Source organism: Equus quagga, chromosome 2 (genome assembly GCF_021613505.1).
Source record: "Equus quagga isolate Etosha38 chromosome 2, UCLA_HA_Equagga_1.0, whole genome shotgun sequence".
NCBI lineage: Eukaryota > Metazoa > Chordata > Mammalia > Perissodactyla > Equidae > Equus > Equus quagga.
The window spans coordinates 61479122-61505426 of record NC_060268.1 but is presented as its reverse complement, the minus strand read 5'-3'; the positions used below and the strand labels follow the sequence as shown (position 1 = coordinate 61505426).

Sequence of the window (26305 nt, the reverse complement as noted above, 5' to 3'; positions counted from 1 at the left end):
TGGCTCCATATATAATAAAACCTATTTTTTCTCTGCCATATTTTTTGCATGGAGTTTTGTTCCTTGGCCCTCCAATGAGGTCATGGAAGCATCTGGAATCTCCTCTGAGGGACTAGCTGAGTTCTCCCTCCACAGGTCCGGCTTCAGCCCAAAATCTGCTCTAGTCGTGTCAAGTGTGCCTTTGCCCCTCTTCAACCCACAGTTCGTACTGAAAGTAGAGAGTTTTTTAAAGTCAGCATATCCGATATAGCACAGAACTGCTGAGAGAGTGGCAGCTGGTCTGTTTCTCCTAGGTGGTAGCTCGAAGATGCCCTGAACTAGCATATTCCAAGTTTTGTGAATTCCTCAACATCTAAGTCATGCCCGTGAGCTCATCAGCTGAGACACCTTGGTTCCCCACGCCTTGGGGCCCGGAAACGGGCTTTAACTTGGCACTGGAGAGTTAGATCTGTGGGTCAGACCCGGGAGAAATCGCTGCAGGGTTTAAGGGTAACATTTATTTTTAGATCCTTACTGAGAAATGCTACCTGCTGGGCCAGACTCTTGGGCCATATCATGTCTGTCCTTCTTAGAACCTCACAGTCTAAGGGAGGGTTGGCTGCAGAGGCACCAAGAGCCAACGACGGCTAGAGAGCAGTTTTGCACGCTTCATAGGTTGCCAGCTGCACGAGCCTCTCCATAGCGTCAAGGGCCAGCGTGCCAGCCTCTGGTCCCCTGGCTGGATTGTACAACAGGCAGGCCAAGCCCCTGCTCTGGGCACTGAAAACAAAAAGCAAGAAAGAGGAATATTTGTCACAGAATTTGATATTTAATAGTTCCCAAAATAAAACGAAAGCAGTCCTCGTGGGAAAAATCAGAACTTTGTCAGGCTTCACCCCATGCGTTTTTTGGATTAGTGTGGTTTGAATTACTCTGGCACATCAACTTTTCAGTACTTGGGGAAGTGGTTCCCAACTCTGATGTTCATTAGAACTTTTGAAAAATACTGATGCCCCGGCCACACCCCTGAGATTCTGATTTCGTGAGTCCAGGTAGGGCCTGGACATCATTTTTTTTTAACTCCCCAAGAGATTCTCCTGTGCAGCTGGGTGTTTGAACTGATGACTTAGGCCTTCTAAAGATCTCCATCTGACCCTGAGCCCTCCCCACTCTACCCTGTCCCCTCCACTTGCCCCAAACAGCAAGGAGAGGACCCTAGAGGGGCTTTTTAAAGTCACTTTTTAAAGACAAACAGACACAAGACCATCTGAGCAGCTGGCGAATGATAGTCTGCGCATCTCCATGCAGCTGCTGCTTTGGTTTGAGGTCTCCGCTCCTGTGGGTTCCCCGGGGGACTCGACCCTGGCTTCTGTGGCTGCCCCTCCGGAGGAGCGCCGGGGGCTGCCCCACAGCCATCTCCTGCTTGTGATCCTTCCCTTGTGCTCGGGTTCCAGCTCAGAGGCTTTCCAGAAGGGCGGAAGGAAAGGGGCCAAGAAGGTAATGATTGTCATCACAGATGGGGAGTCCCACGACAGCCCGGACCTGGAGAAGGTGATCCAGCAAAGCGAGAGGGACAACGTGACCAGATATGCTGTGGCCGTGAGTCCGCCCGTCCTGCCCCCTGCTCCTGCCCAAGGGCTGCCGGCTGCCTTCTAGAGGCTTTGCCATCAAACCCCTGGGGTTTCTGGGGAATGAGCAGCTACCCAGGCCCTCAAAGGGGCCTCTCCTTTTTTCATCCTCTGCTAAAGAGCAAGTCAAACATCTTCTTTCCACACTGCCCGGGCCTATCCACAACAGTTGTGGGGTTTTTTTGTCTCCATTGCCAGGGAGGTTCTGCAACCTCATAAAACTAGAAAACACCCCCACGCGCCTCCCACCTCCAGAACCCCATCTCAGAACAGGGCCTGGGTCTGGCCCTTACAAGAGACTTTTTCAAAATGCAAATGGCACTTTAGCTTATGCTCATGACTACCAGAGTAGTGGCTCCAGCTGGCCCTGGGTCCCCAGGGTCAGGGGTCATGGGCGTGCATGGAGGTCTGTGCCATGTCCTGGTTTGTCGCCCCTGCCCCCTGTACACTGGCAGGTCCTGGGCTACTACAACCGCAGGGGGATCAATCCAGAAACTTTCCTAAATGAAATCAAATACATCGCCAGTGACCCAGATGACAAGCACTTCTTCAACGTCACCGACGAGGCGGCCCTGAAGGACATTGTCGATGCCCTGGGGGACCGGATCTTCAGCTTGGAAGGTGCGTGATCCATCCCGAGAGAGGTCCATGCTCCTGGGCTCCCATCAGATGAAGCCCAGGGAGCGAAATCCAGCCCCACAGAGGGGACTGGGTTCACAGGGGCCTCACTCACCATCAGTGCCTACCCCTGCATGTCACCGTGCTGGCCGCCAGCCTGCGCGCTTTCTGAACAGCCCCGGAAGGTGGTTTTGCTGATAGTCTCCTCTTTACCATTGAGAAAACTGAAGCGCGAAGGGGCTGAGTGCCTTGCCTAAGCTCCCACAGCTTGGGAAGGAGTTGGGGTTTGAATGAGGGCTGCCAGATTTAGCAAATATAAAATACAATGTTTGTGGCAAACTTATACTAAAAAAGTATTTGTTGTTTGTCTGGCATTCACATTTACTGAGCGTCCTGTGTTTTATCTGGCAGCTCTAGTTTGCACCCGGCTGAGCCTGACTCCTTAGCCGGAAACACTTGACCCCTGAGCCCCACTGCCTCCCATCCAGAAGCACCTTCTGCAGGGCCCCGTCGGGTGGCCCCTCTCCTTGCGGTTTAATCTCCAGCTCTGAGCTGCACACACCTCACTGGCATCACGTGTTGCTCTAGCGGGCCCTTCCCCTCCTGGGCTTTGCCACGTGGGACGACTGTGGAAAGAGACAGAGGCGGTGTCCAAAGCCTGAGCAGTCTGCAGCACATCAGAATGACAAGCTACAGACACAGAAAAAGAGACAAAAACACCCTCATAAACCAGGCTAAAGGAATAGAAAGTATGGACCTGAGTTTTGACACTCACAGTAGAACTTAAATATCCAAATCACTGTATTTCTCCTCAAAACAGTCGCCTTGGGTGACGAGAACCTTGGTTCCAGTGATGTGCTCGGAGAGGCCCTCTGTGGGGGGGCCTTCAGCACACATGGGATTTCTCGTGCAAATCGGTGGTGGTGACAAGTCCCCCTCCTGAGGGCCAGTTTGATGTTTGAGACCATCCAGAGGCATCTGGAACCAAATCTGGTGAAGAATAGGAATGAACAGAGTGGGGAATTCCAGTTCTTGCCAAAAATGTAGACTACTTCTTTCCACGCACCTTTCCTGGTCTTTCCCCTATTTGACAGTCTTATTGTACAGGATACCCGCCCTGTAACAGAAGCTGTCCCCAGCCCTTTTCAGCCATGAGCGGCCTACTAATGATAAACCCGCACGGCCACCTGGCTCCTCCCGGTGTAGGGCACCAGCCACGAGGGCAGACGAGGCTGGACCCAGACTTGGGCCCCTGTCACCTCCCTGAAGGGGCCGCTGGGACACAGGTGCTGGGATTGAGCTGCAGCGTGTCTGGCACTCAGCAGTCAGGCGCGGAGCTGACATCCTTCTGTCCCTCTGTTTTAGGCACCAACAAGAACGAAACCTCCTTCGGGCTGGAGATGTCGCAGACCGGCTTTTCCTCGCACGTGGTGGAGGTACGAGGGTGGAGAGCTGCCTCGCACGTGCTCACTCTTGCCAGCCTCTGCCTTGTCATCCCGCCTTACCGGGCCCTCTCCTCCCCCTTCTCTCTTGCTTGAGGTCTCTCCGCCTCCCATCTTCTATGGCTGGAGGAGGGAAGTCAAGGCCTTCAACTTATAATAAGTTGTCTCGGGCGCTTTTGAGCAGAGCATGGGCTACAGATAATAAGCCCACATACCCCCCTGGCGACCTCTCTGTGCAGGGTGCTGATGGAGCGTTTCCCCCCAGGGGCCCTTTCAGGCACAGAGCCTGAGGCAAACCAATTGCACGCACTCCACTAGCACCCATGCGTGCCTGGGGCAGCCTGTGTGTGCAGGGGGGCGGCGTGTTGTCGACGTTGGGAGGGTGTCCAGATGTTGCAGATGTGCTCCGGCAGATGGCCCTCCTGGGCCCCCTCCCTGTGCGGACTCGGCTTCACATTGCAGGTGGCCAAGGTGGCACATGGCGTCACAGCAACATGTTGTGTCTGGGGCTCTGCGGCATGGGCCCAGAGCCTCAGGCTGCCACTCACCCTGCACTTCACCTGGTTCTGATTCACAAGATGGGACTGAATGCTCACAGGACCGCAGGAGGGGCAGAGCCTTATAAACTGTTTGGGAGGGAAAGCCCTGCCGGGAATCCCACGTGGGGAAAGCCCATCTGTGCCGGTGTCAGCATGTGCCCAGTGGGCATGCTTTGGACAGACAGGTGTCCTAGGTGTTCTGCCTGGGCTGGCACTGTGGGGGAGTACTTCTGCCTCCTAATTTTCCAGAAAAGGCCTTTTAGACCATCCTACTTATACATCACCTTCATTATCCCACTGAATTCTCCCAGCTGCCCTGTGAGGTGGTTAGGGCAGGATTCCTTGTTCCCAGTTTCCAGATAAAGAAACTGAGTCAGGGAAAGGTTGAGTGATCTGCAGAAGTGACATTTGTGAGAGAAATATTAGTCTCCTGCTGTCCCCTACACATTAAACAGCTGCTCCATGAGAGAGTGTGGAATGTAAGGGGTCTGAGTCAGAAATCCCCAACTGGCAGGGAGGGGAGACAGGCACGACATGCAGCAGGCAGATGGACGGAAACGTGACTCATGCTCAGCTTTTCCTCGGCTGCATCTGGACCATCTCATGCCCACTTGAATGCAGCAAGATAGAAATGTAACTGCCTTACAATAGTAACAGTCGTGTCACACGCGCAGAGCACTTTAAATTTTTCCAGGAGATTCCTGCCCCTTATTTCGTGCTCAGCCCTGCAAGGTTGGCAGGCCGTAATCGTTGTCCTGTTTTAGGTGGTCAGACCAGCAAATGTTTTCAGTGCCTTCTCTGTGCTGGATCCCAGGAGAGGCAGGAGGCCTGCCCTCAAGGAGCTCGCAGTCTGAGGGTAAGGAGCCGGGCACGAGGAGAGACGAGGGCATCCATTCACACGAGATAAGGAAGCAAGTCATGCACTGGCCCCGTCTCCTGACTCTGGGGTCAGGGCTGATTAGAAAATGCAACAGGAAACTCAATTTAATTAAATCCAACAAGCAATTGTCAAATGCAACCAAGGTTATTCCAGACCAATGTGACCAGAAATTATTCTTGCCACCAGGAGTCAATTTGCAGACAATCTGGCACAGTGGTCCTCAGCTTTGGGGGTAGGATGAAAGAAATGGTAGACTTCTCGTAGGTAAGAGGGTATAACTTCAGGAGGCCCCCCATCCATGGAGCCCCTGGGAAGACCCCGTGCTCAGTGGGGGAACCACATGCACACATCTAATGCAAATCAAAGCAGCGTGTGCTCAGGGTCCTAGAAAAGACAAGGCCCAGCCTAGGGGAGGGGGCAGACAGGGGAGGGGCTGGCACTTAGGCAGGCCCCTGAGGACAAGGATTTCTGCAGCCACGGGTGGCAGCAGGCAGGACAACAGAAGAAGTGGTGTGCACAACACTGGGGGAAATCTGAGCACACATGGGGGGCCAGCGCTGATGTTGGGGACAGTGAGAGAGAATGAATGTCCCAATCTCTCCTTCGTTCGTCCCACAATCATTTTTTGAGCATCTCCTTGTGTGTCAGGCTCTGTACTGGGCACTAGGGATATATAAATAGATAGAGATCAAGGTTTCCGCTGACAGCAGCTCATGGTCTAGTTAGGGAGAAAGACTCTTAAATGATAAGCTCACTCTGCTGCTTCTAACACTGTGATGTGTGTGCCCGGGAATCGGGGAACCTGAAGGCACGGGGAGGTCAAGATAAGCTGCAGGAATTCAGGGAAATTTGAGCCGAACTCTGAAAATGGCCCAAGCAGCTCAGTGTGTTGAGCAAGATGAATCCGTGCAGGATCAAGTGGTGCCCCAACTGTGAGGGGAGACCGGGAGCTGAGAGCCCCTGCTTGTTATTTAGGTCAAGGTCATGCACTGCCCTATGCAGTTCCTTCCAATATGCCCAGCTCTTTTTCATTTGCCTAATTAGAGAGACCCACATGCCCCTCCCTATCCTGCAGATACAGACCCCAGTTCTTCTAACACCCCCAAGTCTTGTTTTCAAGTGAAAGGCATCTGTAAGTTTTTATCTGATAGGATTTTTAAAGAGATGATGATGTTTGAGTCCGAGACTCTTTAATACTTAAGAAAACAAAAACAAAAAACTTTCCAAATCCAAAGGAATGGGGCAATGATGGTGGGCTGTCTGGCGCTGGGACGGGCCATCGGGTTGCTATTTTAGAGCATGGAAGGTTTTCAACGCCAGCCACTGATGCCATCATAATTGGCCACAGCCGTCCTGTCCCTGGGAGTCCAGCTCCGCGGCTCTGAGGGTCAGTCAGACCTCTCTGGGGGTTGGGGCCCATGGGTCCAGCCTTTCAGCTTTGCCAGAGCAGGTCCTGAGCCCAGTGAGTCCATCTCCTGGGGGACTCCACAGGATGCTCCACAGACGGCCTCAGGCCGCTGCTTCCTGCAAATATGCTGCAGGAGCCATCAGCAGCCCTGGGCCTGTTGAGTTATGTCAGAAGGAAAGGTCTCTGGTCCTAGGGGAGGGACCCAGTAGAATGTTCTCAAATGGCAGAGGAAAGACCCAGCGACTCGTCACCTGGTCTGCTGCCATCTCTCTAGCAAGGAAACTAGCCTTCGAGTTAGGGAGGATAAAAGCAACAAGAGGAAGGAGGGACCAGAGCCCAGGGTAGTAGAGGAGACCCCAAGACATCACCTGGCTACTCAAAGAGCCCAAAGCCTCAGGCCACAGGAAGTGCATCTCAGGCTGATGACCAAAGATCTGAGCCATTGGGGAACCCAGGGAGCTGAAGCCACCCCAGGGAACTCTAGTCTTGACTTGCAAAAAAGGGAAAGAACATTCTGGGAATTACCATCAGGAAGACCAGCTATTTGATCCCTGGTCAAATTCTAGAATGGATTTTTAAGACAATGGTTCCATTAGCATTTGGAAATGGATGCAAAGGTCACTAATAGCTGGAGTGGCTTCTACAAGTGCTGGCTGCCTGCTGAGGTGCTAAACTCCCTGTTGGCTGGGTAATCAAGAAGAAGCTGCATGAATCTGCCAGAAAGCTTGCAGAAGGAACCCATACCTTCCAAAGGGGGTAGACGCTAAGAGTCTATAATCCCCATGGGCCACGAGCGGAAGGTGTGGAAGAAGGAAGAGGACTATAAATAATTGATGCTTGATGCCCGCTGGTGACGGATGGAGCTGCTGGGGAGCTCCTCCTATGGGACTGCTCGGCACAGGAATTCACCCGGACCTCCTACACTGCCGTCCATAAATCTCCCCAACACCAAAAGTTCATAGAAGGAAGCAGTTTTATTAGGGTGAATCTCGTCTATATAAAATCCTTGGTGACTCACCCAAGATGGGAAATCATTTTTCCTTTAACCTGCGCATGATGATCCGGCGGGACCAGCCCTCAGCTGCATTTGAAACAGGCCAAGGTAGGGAAGCCCCCTATTTCCAGCCCAGCTGCGTGCCCTACCCCTGCCTGTCAGCCCGTGCCCTTCCCGCAGGCCCACTGGGGTTGTGGACTGCATAGCTAAGGTTATCAGCTGTTATCTAAGTTTCCCAGCTGTTGAAGGCTTAAAGCTGTAATCTTTCCTTAAGAGTTTTGCATTTGAACTACTTTTGCATATTTGATTCAATCAAAAATGAAAGAAACTAATCCATAATGGAGAAATAAGGAGCTGCTACCTAGAGGCTGTAAGCCCCTCTGAGCCCCCATAGTGGACTCAGGCAGTCAGGGCTGTCCACGGCCCCACCCCATGGGGCCAGGACGTGCTAGCCAGGGACTTCTGGCATGCTGTTCTGATTGTCTGCAAGTTGACGCCTGGTGGCAGGATTCATTTCTGTTTCATTGGGGTCCTCCCAAGCCCAAGGCCATGTCCTCCCGCTGTATTCTCGTGCCCAGTGCCGCACTCCTGGGCCTCATTCCCAGGACCTCTGAGGAGAGACACCCAAGCCTCTGATCTGGAATGAGCAGTCAAGTCCAGTGTGCCCCATGCCCCCTAGGCCCCCTCCACGCCACCCAGCCACCGGCTTCCAGCAGTGCGCAAGGGGAGGGTCTCCTCTCCACGGAAAGGTTGAGGGCCCGTTTCCAGTCTTTCCTGCCCAAGCACGTCTACACCTCGCGGCTCTCATCCCTTCTTAGGCTCCACTTTGAGCTTATTGAAAACAAGTCTTCTAATGACAGAATGGAGCAACTAGTTAAAGCATACTCCACCCTCTTCATGATGTGTTTGCCTTAGAAGGGGCTCTTGGGGACAGGGTCTTGCCCCGCTACGGTCTCTCTGAAGATGGACATGCAGCACTAGGGAGCCATTGGGGAGCCTAGGTGTGGAGACGGACTCAGTGCCGTCTCCGTGGTCTCCGTGCGCGCCAGCACGCAGGACCACCAGCGGCCACCTCCACCTGCCTCCACACTCCGGCCTCCCCAATGCCAAGAGCAATTGCTGGCATCTGGTATTCTAATGCCATTACAGCTGGGCAAGGGGAAAGCACTGCCTGGCTGTGTGGCCTCAGACAAATCATTTCACCTCTCTGAACCTCAGTCTTTGAGCAGATGTCTGGAAAATATTTCTGGAATTGAATCTTGAGGCTTGGAACTGGAAGTGTTCATTTTGAGACTTACTACAAACCAAGTAAAGTTTTTTTAAAATCCTTTCCTAATTCCACTCTGCACCCACCCTGCCCCTCAGTTGGTCAGCCCGTCCACTGGGTCCCCAGAATAGAGTGTCCTGTCCTCCATCAGAGCACTTCTCACGGGCTGCCGCATTGACTCATCTGGAGCTCTCGCTCTTCTTTGATGCCCGCCTCCCCGGAAGTGCTTTATGGATGAATTAATGAATGAGAGAAGCTACTGTGTACCCAGTCCTTATTGGCTGCCAAGCAGCACGCTAAGAATTAAAAAGGCTAATTCTCACGACACAACTATTTACATCTAAAGAACCTCTCAGTGAGAGGGAGAGAAACTTGCCCAAGGTCACACAGCTAGAAGCTCTGGAGGTGGGACTGGAACTCAGGAATGCCTGAGTCCAGATTCCTGCTCTGACCGGCAGGCCAGGGCCTCTCACGCTCAGCCCTAGTGACACTCCGGGCTGGAGGATTCTTCGCTGGGGGGCTGTCCTGTGCGCTGCAGGTGTTCAGCAGCATCCCTGAGTTCTACCCACCAGGTGGCACAGCAACCTCAACACCAGCCCCAGCTGTGACAACCAGAACTGTTTCGAGGCATTGCCAAATATGGCCCGGGGGGCTGAACCGCCCACCGTTGAGAACCATGGCCCTAGACTCTGCTGCTTCCCGTGCCGGGGACACAGACTGGTGGGAACACAGAGTTCGGGGGTGTGTGGCCACAAGCCCAGGGAGCATTCGGCTGTGCTGGAAAGGCAAGACTGCTCCAGAAGCCAGGTCAGAGGGCAGCTGGGACCTTAGCTGGCAGGATCTGATGGTGGGTACAGGTCGTCCTCCGGGAAGGCAGGGACTTCGCCTTGGACCTTCTGAGGACAGCCAAGTCTGCATCCTCATTTCTGCACAGAGCACTAGGAAAGTCAGCTTGCACAAGGGTCCGTCTGTGTGAGGCCACCCAGGCACACCCTGGTAATATCCAGTGGGAGCCTGGGGGGCCCCATAGGAAAGGGGGCATAAGTCAGGGAGCCAGGACCAGGTCTGGAGTGGTGCATGCGGCTCTTCCCCGGAATGCCCTGCTGCTTGTCTCCAGCTGGCCTGCATGCCTGGCTCCTTCTGTCCAGGCTTTGGCCCTTTTTATGGCCCTGCCCCTTCCAGATTTTCTCCAAACTCAAAACGTCTGGCTCCCCAAGAAGGGAAAAGCCGGCTAGTGCCCTCAGCCAGCCCACTCCTTGCAGTGCACCCCATCCTCAGTGGGGCTCTCCCTGGCCCCCACAGGCCCCTCTCAGGAAAGGGCCTCCCACTAGAAGCCCAAGCCTGCAGCCGCTGGCAGGACACAGTGGCATAAGATGAGACCTACGAGTGATCACCCGCCCACTGTGCCTAATCCAGAAGCCCGAGTGGAATTCGCAAGCCCCACGTCCGGTGAGTCAGCCTCGGCGCCCCCTCCGCTAGATCCCAGGCACCTGGCCTGGGCCAGCCCTTCTCAGTACCTCACAGAGGCTTCCGGTCATCTGCAAGCCAACAATTCATCTTCAAAGGCCTCTCTGGGAAGCAAGGAAGCCTGGTCTGCAGTTGCAAACTTGAACTTAGCAGGCGGAGAGAGGGAGGAAATGAAGAGAGAGAGAGGAAAGCCCAAACGTCGCACTCCTCCTAGAGAGGGGCTCAGATGGAAAATCTGTAGCAGAATCCAGGAGCTTCTGGGCAGAAGATGGGTATTTTCCCTTCTCCTCTACCCGTCTCCCTGATCAAAGTCCCAGCCCTGCCTCTGACTTGCTGTGTGACCTTGAGCAGGTCCCCTTCCCTCTCTGAACCTCGGATTCTCATTTGTCAAGCGCAGATAATGAACATCTGTCCTACTGGTCTCACACAAATGGGTGACTGGATGAGAAAGTCCGCCAAGAATGGACGACACCCCAAGTGTGAGGAATGTTGGCGGTGACTGTGTGGGCAGAGTCTTTGAGGCCCTGGCTCCGATCCCGGCCCAGGTGCATTGTCAGGCTCTCCAGGCTGAGGCGCGCAGCCAGTGGGAGGGAGAAAGCTGATTAGAAAGTGCGGCATTAGACACAACCAAGCACATCAGACTCTCCCAAGACCAGCTCATTGATAGTCATAAAGACACAGTGTGAACAGTCAGTTCTGCCTCTAGGACATCAGAATTTTAACCCTTTGATATAGATCAAGGGGCTGGCCCCGTGGCCGAGTGGTTAAGTTCGCACGCTCCGCTGCAGGCGGCCCAGTGTTTCATTGGTTCGAATCCTGGGCACGGCCATGGCACTGCTCATCGAGCCACTCTGAGGCAGCGTCCCACATGCCACAACTATAAGGACCCACAACGAAGAATATACAGCTATGTACCGGGGGGCTTTGGGGAGAAAAAGGAAAAAATAAATAAAATCTTTTTAAAAAAAAGAATTTTAACCCTTTGATAAGCTCAGCTTTACTCTTTAAATTGACACCTTGGAAGTGAGCAAAGGAGGCTTAGGTTCAGGTCCATAATCTCGCCCTCCGCCACCATGAGTGACACTAGCGCCCGGGGCCCTGCCTCTGCGTTTAGGGACAGCTCTGAGGGTCCCGAGGCCACAGTCATGCTCTCTCCTGGCACCGTGGTTTTGGGGGTGAGGGGAGATTGAGTGCCTTGGGCCCCACATGGCAGGGGAACCTCAGATCCCACCAACCAGCCATGCTTAGGGACGCTCAGTGGGAGAGAGGGGACTTCACCAGCCCATGCTTTAACAGTCTGCCCCAGCCCAGCCCGGAGCCCCCACGGTAACCCAGGAAGGCGGCCCTCCCTGCTCTCACCACCCTCCTCGGCCCGGCATCGTCCCTGGTCACTCCTCTTCCTCTTCTAGGTGCTTACTGTTTGTCCGCCTGTGCACACTAGTTATGTGAATTGTCTGGGGGTGTGGAGGGGGACAAGGTGCAGGTACAGCCCAGAGAGTGAGTGACCCGGTCCTTGGAAAATGGCCCTGGAGTCAGTAACATGGAGACTCCCCCTCAGAGAGCCAGAGCTTCCGGTCTTCCTGCCCAAGCATTGCAGCAGCCGCTTACCCTGCAACTAAAGACAAGCCCCTGTCCTCTGGGGGTTGGCTGTCATGGATGTGGCCCTGGCTTATCTGTCCAGCCTCATCTTGAGCCACTCTGCCCCCTCTTACTCAATGCTCCAGCCCCATCAAACAGCTTTCAGTCCCTTGAAACCAAAGGCTCTAAACTCTCTCCAGCCTCAGGGCCTTTGCACAAGCTGTCTCCTGACAGAGAGAGAGAGAGAGAAATTTGCCCAAAGTCACACCAACTCTTCTATTTTCTGACCCTACCCAGCTTTCAGGTGTCTGACTAAGCTTTTCTTGACCCTTATCTTACTCAAAAAGGCCTTTCCTGACCCTCATCTCAATCTAAATTAAACCTTACTATGGTTTTCCCTCATCACATTTATCAGTTTGCAACTGTTATGTTTATTTGCATATCTATTGAGCATTTTTGAGCTCCATGAGGTCAGGGATGATATTCTCAGCACCAAGCAAGTGTCTGGCACAACGTAGGCATTCACTGAATTTTTACTGAAGAAATGAAGACGTAGGATTTATACACAGGGAAGCAACTCAGACACTGCTGGGGAATGTGGAAGGAGGCCAAGGGCAGGGACACAGCTCAAGAGAGTCTCAGAAGGGAGGTATAGTGACAAGAGATTTCCTAGAGGGGTTTTGAAGCCCAAAGAGGAATGGAGGTTTGGTCCTGGATTTGGAGTTTGTTTCTAGAACATTTCTTTTTTCCTAAGGTCCTATCCTTGGGATCAGCTTAACCCATTTTGTGCTAAAGATGGGATGGGGCAAGAAGGTCCTCGGCTCATTCAAAAGCCGAGAATCCTGGCTGGAAGTTAGGTTGCTAAATAATGAGCCCAGGAGAAGGTGCCCGCGGTGGCTGGCAGATTCTTCACGGTACAGCCTTCCCGGTGAGGGGCACCCGGGAACTCTAGCTGACATGTGTCCCCTCCCCAATGACAGGACGGGATTCTGCTGGGAGCCGTTGGCGCCTATGACTGGAACGGAGCTGTGCTAAAGGAGACCAGTAGCGGGAAGGTCATTCCTCTGCGCGAGTCGTACCTGAAGGAGTTCCCCGAGGAGCTCAAGAACCACGGAGCGTATCTGGGTAAGAGCCAGAGCCGAGGGCGCTGATGGGCAGGGGGTGGGGAGGGGCCCCGGGGGCCCCAGAGCCCACCCACACACGAGGCGAGGGGCCTGGCTGTGCATCTTCTGTGCTGATTCAAGCCCGGGGCAGGGGCCGCTGCCTCTTCAGCCTGGCATCCACCACCCCCAGCACCACAGCTCTGGAACCGGAACGGGCTCTCGGCAAACAGGTAAATAAATGACAAGCAGCACACCTGTACCTCCAACGTGTTTCAGTCGATGCTTCTAAGACACTGGGCAAGCTATTGGCATGTCTTTAAAGCTTTCTGCCCTGACTAGGGTTTCAGCGCTCTGAACCTACCTTCCAAGGCAAAATGCAGGTCGAGGGGAAACCTACACTCGTGCTTATGCCTTACTATTCACCATCAAAGCCAAAGTGACTGCCCATTAGCACTCTGGAAGCGGACATTCTCCAAAGAGGAGCACCAATCACTGACGTCCCAGCACTGAGCCCTTAACCCGCTGACCCCAGTGCCCTCCAGCTCCAGAAAGCAGGGCCCCAGCCGTCCACACCAAGGCCCACCCACCACAGCTGGGTCCTTTCGGAAAGGGCTGAGCCAGAGCCAAGGACAGCAGGGAGTGAACGTCCAGGGCTCCCACTGGCTCTGGATCTTTCTGAATTTCAGAACCACATCTACCGTCTGTGAAGTCACTCGTCATTAATGCCTCCTCTGACCCCAGTCCGCTGTGGACCTGGGCCATCCAGAGTGGGCAGTATCTGTCCGCACGTCCGTCCTCTCCCTAGTGCTCCCTCCCATCCCCACTTTGCCCCTCAGCTACTCTCACGGCCTGTGATGCTACCCACACTGTGGTTACTCCATTTTCCATCCCCAACCTTGGGACCCTCAGCTAACAACAGGGCAGGATGCCAGAATCTGGACTGTGCCAGAAAATCTAGAGGATCTAGAAGCTTCTAGATCCCTAGAAGTTCCTCAACAGTACCTGGCCCTAGGGCCTGGGTTCCACTGAATTCTGTTGATATTAGACCGGGCCTGCGTACAGAGCACCTGTGGTCGATGCTGTCAGAGTGCAGTGGAAACCAGGACACAGCCCCCGCCCTCAATCTGCTTCCCAGCTAGTTAGAGAGAAAGAAAAATCAGTACACAAGTGAGGTCAGAGCCCAAATAAATAAAAAGGAGGGAGAGAGTGGATGCCTTGCCTTGGCAAATGCTCAAACACTAGGAAAGATGTCAGAAGAACAAAGGCTTGCACCCTTTACTTCAAATCAGTCGTGGTATCTCGTGCTCCTCATAGTGCCGAAAGTGAGGACACCAAGTGCGGGCGTACGACGCAGGTGTCACGAAGCATTAAATAACAGGCAGATAAATAACATCAGGGCCCAGGGCCCCAAGCGAGTGGGAGGCATGCTGTGGGTGGTTGTGGCGCCTCAGCCTGGCACATTCTGGCACCCGTGGTGCAGGAGCTGGGCCTACACCAGCTCTCCAAAGCAGGAAAAGATTTGAATAAGCCACAAAGGTCCAAGCAAAAGAGGGCGGGGCGGGAAGTGCTAGGCGAGTTCAGGACCCAGGAGGCAGACGGTGTGGCTGGAGCGGAGGGGAGCAGGGGGGACAGGAAGGGGAAGGCGGGGGAGGGCCGGCTGCAGCAGGAGGCCTCGAAAGCCAGGTTAGGAGGGTTGAGCATTTTCTTGTTGGCAGTAGGGAGATAGTGAGGGTATCTGAGGAGGGGGCAGCAGGATGAACGCCACCTCCCTTCCCCAGCCCAGCAGAGCCGTCCTCCTCCTCCCAGAAGACGCTGGTGGGGTAGAGCCAGGCTGAAGGACCCTCAGGAGGCCCAGCTGTCTTCCCTTAACCACAGTCAGTGCCTTGGGTGGGGGTCCTGAGGGAGTGCCTTCTCTCCTCCTCCTCTCTCTGGGGCTCATCCAGTGAGGGCAGTGTCTGGGATCTCTGGAAGAGTCCCCCCTACGTGCCCCGAGGGAAAGGAATGGTTTAGGGGAAGGAGGCTGGGAGGCCAGGCTCTCCGCCTCCACACTGAGGAAGCTGTATGGACTTCTGGCCACGGGACCTCTTGGCAGGCCTTCGGGGAGGCTGGTCCAGCTTTTGCTGGACCAAGAACCACATGGGAACTGAACCCACAACCAACAGACTATGGGAAGCAGGAAGTTCTCAGTGCTGCTGGGAGCTTTGAGAGTCAGCCCACACAGGCCCCCAGGACGTTAGGCCCTCAGGCCTCGCCACCACCATGGTCCCTCCTTCCGGGGAAGCCTAAAAGTCCAGGGTCAGTGGAGAACACTGTCAGTAGCACCACTGAGGGCTCAGCTCAGAAGAATTCTTTGTTCCACACCTCAAGGCTTATCCCACCCTCCCCTCGTGTATTTATGGTTGTGCTAAGTACACGGCCACGTTAGCCACCTACATGCGATATCCTGGCCTTACCGACCTTTCAAGCCCCACTTCCCAGAATTCACCTCCAAGAGTCAAAAATGATGTATCTGGAACTCAAGTAGCCCGGCCTACTGCACCCATGCTTCTGGCCACCAAATCAGCCAGATGCTCGTCCACGCATCCTGCAGCCACTCTGGAAGCAACCGGTGGGACCCGAGTGACAGTGTTCCCCACACACACGCACGCGGGCACCCACGCAGAGACATGCATGCATGGTGGAAGGAGACATCTATTCCCCAGAAACAACCGAGGAACTGCCAACAAGGCCGGACACCCATCTAAAAGCTAGGATCCAGTATCCAAATCATCTGGCAGAAAGTGGGAGTCTCAGCTTTGCACATCTGCCGGGCCCCCTTTCAGTAGAGTCGCCGGAAGGTGCTGCATATGCACAGCTCCAGATTCACCGTGATCGGGCCAAGCCAGCCAAGAACACGGACTGGTGGCCTTTCCAGAAGGAGCCCGTGGGCATCCATTTCTGCCTCTTTTACATGGTATATGTGTGGACTGAGGGGAGCCCAGGAGCTCCCTCCTTTGAGTCTGCAAAGCTGTGGGGCTGCAAGAATCCCTGAGCCTCCGCGGGGATGCACAGAGTGGAGTAGTTCCTTACACCTGCACAGCCAACGCTAGTTTTCATGAACCACTTAGCAGGAGTTTGTGGGAATGAAGAGGGCGCTGGTTGGTCCTGAGAGAGACAGTTCCTGGGGATCAGAACAAAGGTTGAGTGAAGTGTGGCTAGGGCTCGCCCTGCTCCCTGCTCCCTGTACTCCACCGTCATGTGAAGGAGGGGATGTGTACGTTCCCGGTCAGCAGTGACTTTTAGTGGTCCCACTGGCTTCTTTCATTCCCTCCGGCAGCGGGTGGGGTGCAGTGAGCTCCACGCCCTCCACAGGCCTCTCCTGAGCCCTCCTCTCCCAGGCCTCCTCAGCTGTGCCTGGGAATCACGGCTCTGCATTTTCCAATAAGCTCGGCCTGCTCTGAACACACTCCCTGCACCGGCCCAGCCTTGGGCTCAGCTGAGCCATGTGCCAGTCCCTCTCAAGGCCTGCTGAGGACTCGAGGCCAGAGACCAGCCTGTTTCCTCCTGTGGCAGGGTACACAGTCACGTCGGTCGTGTCCTCCAGGCAGGGGCGGGTGTACGTGGCCGGAGCCCCACGGTTCAACCACACGGGCAAAGCCATCTTGTTCACCATGCACAACAATCGGAGTCTCACCATCCACCAGGCCCTGCGGGGTGAGCAGGTAAGGGAGGTGGGGGCCGGGGGTGGGGGCTGAGGAGGCAGGACAGAGAGGGGAAGGGTGGGCTGGAGGGTTCTCTGAAGCTCATCTCTTCCCTCTTAGTAGGACTGTCCCCAGACCACAAACATCCTTCCTGGTTGCGGGGCACATGCCTCCTTCACACCAGCCTTGGAGCTGGACTGTCCTGTCCCCAGAAAGCCAGGCCCTGGTTCCAGCTACAGCAAGGAGAACCTGGGAGAATGTGCTGCCTGCGTTTCATGGACCTCTTGCCTCTGCCGCATTTGCCCGGCTCTGCCCGTCACCGGCAGCTTCTCTCTGGGTCAGGGCTAGAGTTAAGAGCTGGAGGGAGCACCTGGGCTCTGGCTGCCCAGCCTGGGCTGCCAGGGCCCCCAGGCCTCCTGAAGGGGCAATCATGTTCCTCAAGCCACCCTCTTGCTGCTGGAAGTGGGAGGAGCTGTGCATCCACCCACAGTGAGGCCCCATGGGTTCACCAAGACGCCAGCTTCTTTCCTTCTCCTGAAGTAGTACCAGTGCAGATCCGTACAGCTGCTGATGCCGCTGCCCCGCCCGGGATGTGGTGGGCAACCAGACTCTGTTGCTAAGAGTCTCGTGTTGGAGGGTCATGAATGGAGACTGGAAAACTGTGATAAGTCACTGGTGGTGAAAAGATGGAAAAACAGGGTTCTGATCCAAGTCATTTCAATAGCCCAGGAAAACTGGAGTCCCGAGAAGCAGCGTAGCTTTTCCAAGGTTATATGGTGGATGCATGGCTGGGTCAAGCTCAGAATCCAGGACTCTTGGTGGTGCTGTCTGCATTATGCTACCTCCTGGCAAGCCCCAGCAACCCCCAAACCAGGCCTCGGCACCCCCTGCCTGGCAGCATCCAGCATCCATGGCACCCTGGGCCTGAGCAGGGCCCTGTGCAGGCCCGTACTGTCCTTCCCAGCTTGCCCTCACTTCTCCAGAGCCTGGGAACAGCCCTGTCTCCTGCCTCTTCTGCTGCCCTTGGCCTGTCACCATGAGGATGGGCTCCTCACTAGGTCTAACCTAAACCCCTCTAGCTGCAGGAAGCCATCGTTGCACCGTTCCTCGTCCTGTCTCAAAGGCACCGGTGGACCCGGGTGCTGCTCTGTCCCCCAGCCTCCATCCTGCCCACCCACACTCCACCCGGCAGGCTCTTCCAGGAATCCAAGGCTAGACCTTGAGAGCTGGAGGGAATTTGCTGATGAATTTATCGCATGTTTTACTGCCCGGTTCCGCCTCCAACATCTGAATGAGAAACCACAGTGCTGCAGGCAGCTAAATTAAGTGGATTCCAAATCGCCATGACACACACAGCTGAGGCCACAGATTTACACAAACATCCCCTCCCTCTTCCCTTATTTGCTCTGTCTGCCTCTTAATTACTTTATGTAGGCACCTCTCTTCCCTCCCCGACCCTGTGCTTGTGATTTCCTCTTTCTCTCTTCTGTATTTTTATCTTTCTCCTCAGTTAAAAGCTTTTAATGCTTGAGGATAGATCTCTTCTGGAAGCGTCCTCAGCCAAGGGCTGCCTGGGTGGGTGGATCACGGACTCGGGTGTCGGGACCCGAGTTCCAAGCCAGCTTGGGTGTGACTAGCCTTCTGACCTTGGGCCAGTGGCTCAAGTTCTCTGAGCTTCAGCTCCTTGCCTGTGAAGTGAGGGCGGTGATCTCTCGGGAGGTGGCCCTGGGGCTGTAAAGGAATCCCACCAGGCCTGGTGGCCGGAAAGGCTCCTCCCCGTTCCTAAGGGGCCCACTGGTCCAATGCACATTTGTTGAGTCCCTCCTGTGTGCCAGGCACACACCCAGGCCCGGAGAGAACACAACACGCACAGTGCCCACTCTCATGAGGCACCCCATGGAGGAAGCAGGTGCTGGTGGGAAGAGTACACAGCTTGGGAGGCATCAGGAGGGACACCCCCTGCAGGGAGTGGCGTGGGGAAGGGCAGGTGGACATTATCTGGGGGTGGGGAGCGGTGCAGACCAGAGTACTTGCAGAGGGAAGCCTGGAACCCAGCCAGGGCCTGGGGCCTGTGGAGGAGAAACATCACTGGGATGTCAGAAGCGGGGGTGTGAGACAGAACGTGGGAGCCAGAGATGAGGGAGGGACGGAGGCCAGTCCAGCAGGGTCATAATGAAGAGTGTGGACTTTTTCCAGAAGGCAAGGGAGCAGCATGGTCAGCTGCTAGAGGTCACTCTGGCTGCCCATAGGGGTGGCTTGGAGGGGCTGGCCTGGAGGCAGGGGCCCCTTTGGAAGGAGCCCCCCCCTGAGGAATAAGCTGCAGAGAGGAAAGTAGGTGGATTCAGGACATGTCTGGCATACACCAGGCAGGACTTGCTGGGAGGCCTCAGGTGGGCAAGGTGGAGGCCTGGGCCAGAGGAGCCTCAGGTTTCTGACTGAGTGGGTGGATGGTGCCCAAGGTGGGAGAGGAACACAGTGAATGCTCGAATACTGAAAAGAAATCCTAGGTCACCGTCCCAGGTGCCAATCCCACAGGGATTTGGAACATTCAAAATTGAAACGAGCTAAACATCCACCAATAGAAGAAACACATTTGGCACATGCATAAAATGGAATATTATAGAATCACCAATGATCGTTTTGTAAAAAATATATATAACACGTCATGGAGAAAATGTTCATGATCCATTGTTTTATTAAAAAATCAGTATATAAGCTATATGTATAGTATTATCCCAGATTGTGAAAACAAAACTACACACACACAACAAGCCCCACACCCTAGAGAAAACAGATGAAGAAAATACTCTAAAACATTCGTGGCAGCTATGGTTGGATGTTAGACTATGGGTGACATACTTCTTCTTTATACATTTTTATGCTTGTTTTTTGCCGTTATAATGTATTACAAACAGAACAAATAAAATTAAGTAATGGAAAGAAAGACGTGTGTGGGCGGGATGGATAACAGAAGGGATAAGTTAGAATAAACTGAAAACAGGTGAGTCCACTCTGTTGGTGGGGGTGAGAAGGAAGCCACCCTTCTCATTTGTTCACGAAAATTCTGAGTCAGAGGCTGCCCTCAGTTTCCCTCCATCCCTGGGAGTGAGGCGAGGGCTCCCAGCAGCGCGGCCCACTCCCCTCTCCCCATCCCCGTGCCGCAGATAGGCTCTTACTACGGGAGCGAGATCACCTCCGTGGATATCGATGGCAACGGCATGACAGACGTCCTGCTGGTCGGCGCGCCCATGTACTTCAGCGAGGGCCGAGAGCGGGGCAGGGTGTACGTCTACAACCTGAGACAGGTACGGGTGCGTGGCGCTGGGCGCCCTTGCTGGGGCACCTGACCCGGCCTCCACCCGGTATTCACGAGGGAAGCTGGGTCACGAGAGGGGTCAGCGCCCACTGACCTGCTGAGCCAGGCCAGGAAGAAGAAGAACCTCCTGTGTGGCTGGGCTTATGTAACAGAGAGGGGAGGCTGGGGAAAATGGGGTGGAAAGAGGACACTACAGGCCAGAGGGGATGGTGACCCTGAGGGCCCTTGCCAAGTCCCCCCAGCCTGTTCCCGCCCCTGGTGTTGCAGAACCGGTTTGTTTATAACGGAACGTTGAAGGATTCCCAGAGTTACCAGAATGCCCGATTCGGGTCCTCCATCGCCTCGGTTCAGGACCTCAATCAGGATTCCTACAATGACGTGGTGGTGGGAGCCCCTCTGGAGGACAACCACAGGGGAGCCATCTACATCTTCCACGGCTTCCGAGGTAGCATCCTAAAGACGCCGAAGCAGGTAACGCTCCCCCTGGAAAATGGATGGAGCTAGGACTGGACGTCCTAATAGCTCATGCTCAGCCCTGCGGTCCAGGATTTTCTTCTGCTCCTCGTACAGGAAAGGATTCCAGTGTGTCCTAGCTCTACGTGCCTCAGGTCGAAATTGTGAAATGGGTGCATTTGTCTTCAGGATCTTCCCATCACCCCTTTGAGCAACCTCTCCTTGCTTAACTCTATCTCCCCAACAACAACAAAACCCCAGGGACCCAAATCTCACTGCCCCTCCATTTGTGTTCGTGCAGTTGCCTGCAAATGGAGAACTCCTGCTTGGGCTTGCTCTCCTCTGGAAATGCTTCATGCTGGAAACCTTGCTCACCCCAAAAGTGACCCAGGTCCCATCCCCTCAGGGTCATCGTTTTTGCGTCCATATTTTCGTAGTAAAACAGTCTAATATACCATGGATAGCGATGCCGATGGGTTACCTGCAGGTCATCTGCATTTACACCTAATGGGGAACTCTCCTAAGACACAAGATCTTAATCCAAAAGGATGACTTAGTGGTAAGAATTTCAGGTGCCCTAACAGACCAGGAGAGGCCATAGCTTTGGGCTAGGGAAGTTCCCTGAAGGTTCTGATAGGCTCTCTCCAGCTTTTCCTTTTTCACTCTCTGCAGAGAATCACTGCCTCAGAGCTGGCTCCCGGCCTCCAGTATTTTGGCTGCAGCGTCCATGGGCAATTGGACCTCAACGAGGACGGGCTTGTCGACCTGGCGGTGGGCGCCCTTGGCAATGCTGTGATTTTGTGGTTGGTTCCCCCTTTTCTTGACTCTTGGGCTCTCCTGAGGGTCATGACGGTTACAGATATGTATCAGGATCTTTGTCCCTTGTCTTTCATCACTGTCGGCCAAACTCACCCTGTTCTGATCCCATCTCCTTTTTATGGAATTGCTGTATGATTTTTGAAGTTCAAATCCCTCTTCTCAATGGAGTTCTAGGATTTTAGAGCAATTTAATGTCAAAAAGCCCTTCTTAGAATTTGTCCTAAAAGTTCCGGGTACTTGGGCATATCTTCCACTTGAGCTTTTCAAGCTCCTTCCAGGGTCAGGCTGAGGGGATTGTTATCAGCTGGGAGGATCTCCCTTGTCCCCTAGCGTGAAAGAAAGTTAATGTAACAGAGATTTCCGTCCTCCAAAGCCTTTCTGACTTCTTGTTTCCTTTCTCAGGACCTTATTTCTGCACCACCCCACAGATGTTTGCCATATATCTGCATCCAGGGTCTCTCTCTGGCAATAGTCTACAGCTTAAAAAAACAAAGCTTTCTAAAAGTCCATGCATTTTACCCTATGATGTCTTAGCTACATTTTGAGCCAAAAAAATTTTTAATTTGTGTTTTTTCATATATGTTGATGAGATTTTTCATTATAAGTAAGATAACTTAAAGAAAATTTGGAAAATAAAGAAACAAGTTGCCCAGAGTTTCATCACCTTAACATTAAAACATTTTGGCATATTTCCTTCCAACCTTTTTCCGCCCACATAAAATTTTATATAAACACCATCACATTTTTCATACAACTCAAAGAAAGCATTAAACAGAGATATCGTGCGGCTCCCTGGGGAGATAAAGAAGGAGAGGGTAGGCTCTTCGTTCTCAAGAACACTAGAATCCAAGAGGGAACCGTCTTAGTCCAGGGTCCCGAGAAAACAGAGTCTGAGGCTGAAGCTTAGGCATCAGTGCTCTGGGCACCAGCTTCAACCCAGAAGAAGAAGTGAAGGCCGAAGGAGGCTGGAGAGGGAGGGAGAGCAGATCCGAGCGGAGGCTTGCTGAACCAGCCGCGGTCCCACAGTCAGTGCAGCTCCTTGCTCACAGTATCTCCAGAAAGGCAGACACTGCCTCTGCTGTTGCAGCAGCCCGTCGTAGGGGTGGGAGGGGCAGCAGTGTATCCGCAGGCTTCTCATGCCCCCCGTTTGCCATGGCCAAAGCTTCAGCTGCCCCACACCTCCAGGTGGTGTCTCCTGCCCCTCTGGCTGCGCTGAGGAAGGTCTCTGCAGGGCCGCCCAGCCACTGCAGGGTGCGCTGGCCTCTCTGAAGCTCTGCACTGTGCGGGGCTCTTAGGTCTTTGGTGCTGGTGGCAGCAGCAACAGCAGGTTGGGTGGTAAAGGTATTCGCTGTGTTGGTTCCAGCAAGGAAGCAAGATTGGTGACCAAGATCCAGGGTGGGGAGTAGACATCGCCTAGTGGGTCCTTAGGGTGACACATAAACTAAGTCCTTTACAGGAAAGAAGATACATACACAGGAGAGCACGCACACACACACCAAGAGAATCAGTCTCGCAGAAAGGATTGGGCCAACCTCTAGCTTTTGAGGCCTAAACCTCTGTGCTACCTGAGTGGTGATGAAATTGTGGGCTGGAGCCTTCTGGGGAGATTTTCTGGTTCAGCCCCATGGATCTGAAACGTGACTGCCCATTAGGATCACCTCTCATTGCCCCGGCTTTATCCAGACCACTTAAAGCAGAATTTCTGGGGCAGGGGCCCAGGCAGCAGTAATTTTTACAGACTCCCCAGGCGTTCCTATTGGGCAGGCAAGTTTGAGAACCAGTGATGCAAGCTATTATGTTTACACAGCACTCTGCACCGTCAAAGGGCCTTCTCACTCACTGCTTTGATCCTCACAATCCACATCAGAGAGATCAGGTGACCTGCCCAAGGTCCCATGAGGACCGACAAAGCCAAGACTCAAATGCACCCTTTTCCCTCCACAGCTCAGAGGAGGCGCCATCCATCCCCCTGATACTAAGGAAAGTTAATAATCATGCTAATACTCTGAAGCACCTAAAACACACTACACTTGTTTCATCTCATAAATGCATGGTTTGGAGAGGCAATGTGTCTCCTTCCCTAGTTATGTTTGACTTCCACCAACAGAAGAGTAAATTTGCATTTCTTTGGCTGCCTGGACCAGGAAGTCTGGGTGGACGGGTAGGCAGTCTCCCGGACAGTGAGTGGTTCGCTGTGTTGGCTGCACATTAGAATCACCTGGGCAGCTGGAACACCTTGCTCTTCAAAGTGTGGTCCACAGACCAGCAGCATCAGCATCACCCAAGAGCTAGAAATGCAGAATCTGTGCCAACCTGTTGGATCAGGATCTGCATTTTAACAGATCCCCAGGAGATGTGCAACCGTATTAAAATCGGAGAAGCACTGCTCTAAGACATGTGGACGCCGGTTCTGACTTACTTGGACTTGGAATGCAACTTGAGCATCAGGATTTTTTTGAAGCTGTTCAGATTATTCTAATGTACATCCAGGCTTGGGAACCACTGCTCTAAAAGTGATGAGGAGGCAAAAGGAAGTCAGTATGGTCTGCAGCAAGTGTGGCCCCTGGGAAAGTGATGAAGGGCTCCTTTGAGGGGCGATGAGGTTGCTGAGCCCACCCCTCAGCACCTCTGCCCTTTTTTGCCCAATCCTTTGACATCTGGAGCCCTTCTTTGCTCCCCCCCTCCCCCACCCCCCAGTGGTGGTCTTGCAGATGCCATTCCCATCTGGCTCTCCACCTTTCCCCCTGAGGCACAGCAGGGCAGCCTGTGGCCCACCCCACCCCAGCTACTCACCCTTCTTCTCCAGGTCCCGCCCCGTGGTTCAGATCAATGCCAGCCTCCACTTTGAGCCGTCCAAGATCAACATCTTCCACAGGGATTGCAAACGCAACGGCAGAGACGCCACCTGCCTGGCCGCCTTCCTCTGCTTCACACCTGTCTTCCTGGCGCCCAATTTCCAAACGGCAACAGTTGGTAAACCAGGCCCCTCCCCACTCTCCCAGCTCGGTCTCCCTGGTGGATTTTGTGATTGCTCTGTTTCAAAACCTGGGCTTTGGCTGAAATGGGTTTTAAGTGCCAGGTCACACCGAGAGCCACCTTTGATGACTGCTAGATGCCCATTCGATGCTCTAATTCCTCTGCCCTAAAGGGCCAGGGAGGGGATGTCATGCCAGGGCGAGGAGGGCAGTGAGCAGCAGTGCCGAGCAAGGGAGAGGCCAGCAAAGAAGGAAATAGTCGGATACAGAGCTTGGGTCAGAACAGGGGACAGGATGCTGTGAAGCAAACTGGGGTGAGGAAGCCATGAAGTCAGCCTGAATGCAGAGGAAGAGTCAGCGCCAAGCCGGGGAGTGGGAACCCAGGCCGATGAAGACCCCAGTAGCAGAGTGGGCGTGAGTCTTTGGCAGGGCAGTTTCTTTCTGAGGGCCCATCATTTCCAGCCAAGGCTGGGGTCAGACATCTGCTCACAGCAGCCCTGGGCCCAGGCAGCCCCCGGAAGTGAGAGCTGCAGGCTCCGTCTGGGCTGGGCCATGCAGGAAATGGGGACTGCGGAGAGCTTCTCAGCCAAGGAGCAGGACCCACCAGACGAAGAAGGAATGGTCTCCCAGGGGGAAGATGAGAGCAAAGGCGGGCCTGGGTGGCTGTGCTCTTCTTTCAACTTCTATCTGTGAAAGGAGAAAGATGCAAGAACTGGCGCACCCAGAGGGCTAGCTAGGGTACAGGAGAACGGACTGAGCCTTTCCTGGATTAAGCAAGAGAAGGGGAGGAGGCTGCAGGCCTTAAGCCCTAGAACAGAGTGTGAGGTTTGAGGAGCTGGTGGGAAGGGCCTGGCTAGGCCTCCCTAGTGTGATGGGAACTGCCACCTGTCCAGGCTCTGACCCAGACCTGACGGGACCCCAGAGCTGAGGACGAGACCTGGGAAGGGCAAGGGAGAGGTGGAGAGGTGTATTCATCCAGAAGGAGTTCAAACAGGGGCACTGCCATGACCCCTCGTCCTATCTCCTCTCCTCATCTACTGGGTTCACCTTCCCCTCCATTTCTTCCTCTTTCTCTGTCCCTTTGCTGTCGGCCCATCTTGCTGTCTCCTCCTTCTGCCTCCCTCTTCTCTGCAGTTCCCTCCTTTTCCCCTTTCTCAGTCCATCCCTCACTTTCTGCATGGGAGTTTCCCACCCACACTGGGCCTCATGACGGCAGGGGAGCAGCTCTTCCCTGGACAGCCTGGAGGGCTTCCTGAAGGAGGCTGCTTTTCGAGAGGCTATTTTAAAAGAGAGGCAAACTGTCTCGGGTAGAAATGTGGCTCCACCTTATTGGTCTTGCCCTCTGCCTCTTGCAGGCATCAGGTACAATGCCACCATGGACGAGAGGCGGTACACGCCGCGGGCCCACCTGGATGAGGGCGGGGACCGATACACCAACAAGGCTGTCCTGCTCCTCTCCGGCCAGGAACACTGTGATCGGATCAACTTCCATGTGCTGGTGAGCCTGACGCCCAGCAGCGCCACCAGCAGAGCCGGAGCTCCTGCGGGAAGGGGACACAGAGCTGGAGGAGGGAGAGGCAGAGGACTCAGCTGGTGCCAGGCTGGTTCTGAGCCCCCAGCAGACCTCAGACGGCCCAGCCAGGGGGCAGTGTCCTGGACCTCAGCCACCCCGTACTCATGCCCCAGAGAAAAGGCCACTGGGACACACTAGCTACCACCTCATCATACCCTCCTCCAAGATCCCCTCTTCATCAGCTCTCAGATGCCCGCCATTTCTTTAGCAGGGGCTGAAATCTGAGGAGGGCTTGGCGGGATCTAGCAGAGATAGGGGTCAGCCAGCGGAGGCCATGGCTCGAAAGGCAGTTCCCAGGCACTGGCTAACAATGAAGACCAGGGAGGGCGAGCCAGTAGTGTAGACAAGCTGGGAGGAGGGACAGAGAGAGGCCAGCCTGGCAGAGAGGGGGACCCAGGGCGTGCCCCATGTTACAGATAAGGAAGTGGAAGAGAAATCTGTCTCCTCCAGAAGCTTCAAATACCCAGGCCACAGCTCCAGCCTCAGAGACACAAGCAGGGGGCACTCAGAGCCCGCCTGACCCCAGGAGTTCAAGGGCCAAAGGTCAGAAAAGCAAGCAGATAGGAGAAGTCCTCGTGTCTGTTAA

The 26305-nt window shown here is 54.3% G+C and overlaps 1 protein-coding gene across 2 annotated transcripts in view; it reads left to right on the top strand.

Annotated features, from left to right (window-relative positions):
- ITGA11 (integrin subunit alpha 11) overlaps positions 1-26305 on the top strand; it is a 117930-nt gene that overhangs the window by 67919 nt on the left and 23706 nt on the right. For both annotated transcript variants that reach the window (XM_046655291.1, XM_046655290.1), the window contains exons 8-17: positions 1434-1578; positions 2063-2228; positions 3591-3661; positions 12781-12925; positions 16456-16604; positions 19748-19888; positions 20167-20370; positions 21025-21155; positions 23978-24144; positions 25502-25644. In XM_046655291.1, coding sequence (XP_046511247.1) covers positions 1434-1578; positions 2063-2228; positions 3591-3661; positions 12781-12925; positions 16456-16604; positions 19748-19888; positions 20167-20370; positions 21025-21155; positions 23978-24144; positions 25502-25644 — 1462 coding nt within the window. The remainder of the gene's footprint in view (positions 1-1433; positions 1579-2062; positions 2229-3590; positions 3662-12780; positions 12926-16455; positions 16605-19747; positions 19889-20166; positions 20371-21024; positions 21156-23977; positions 24145-25501; positions 25645-26305) is intronic.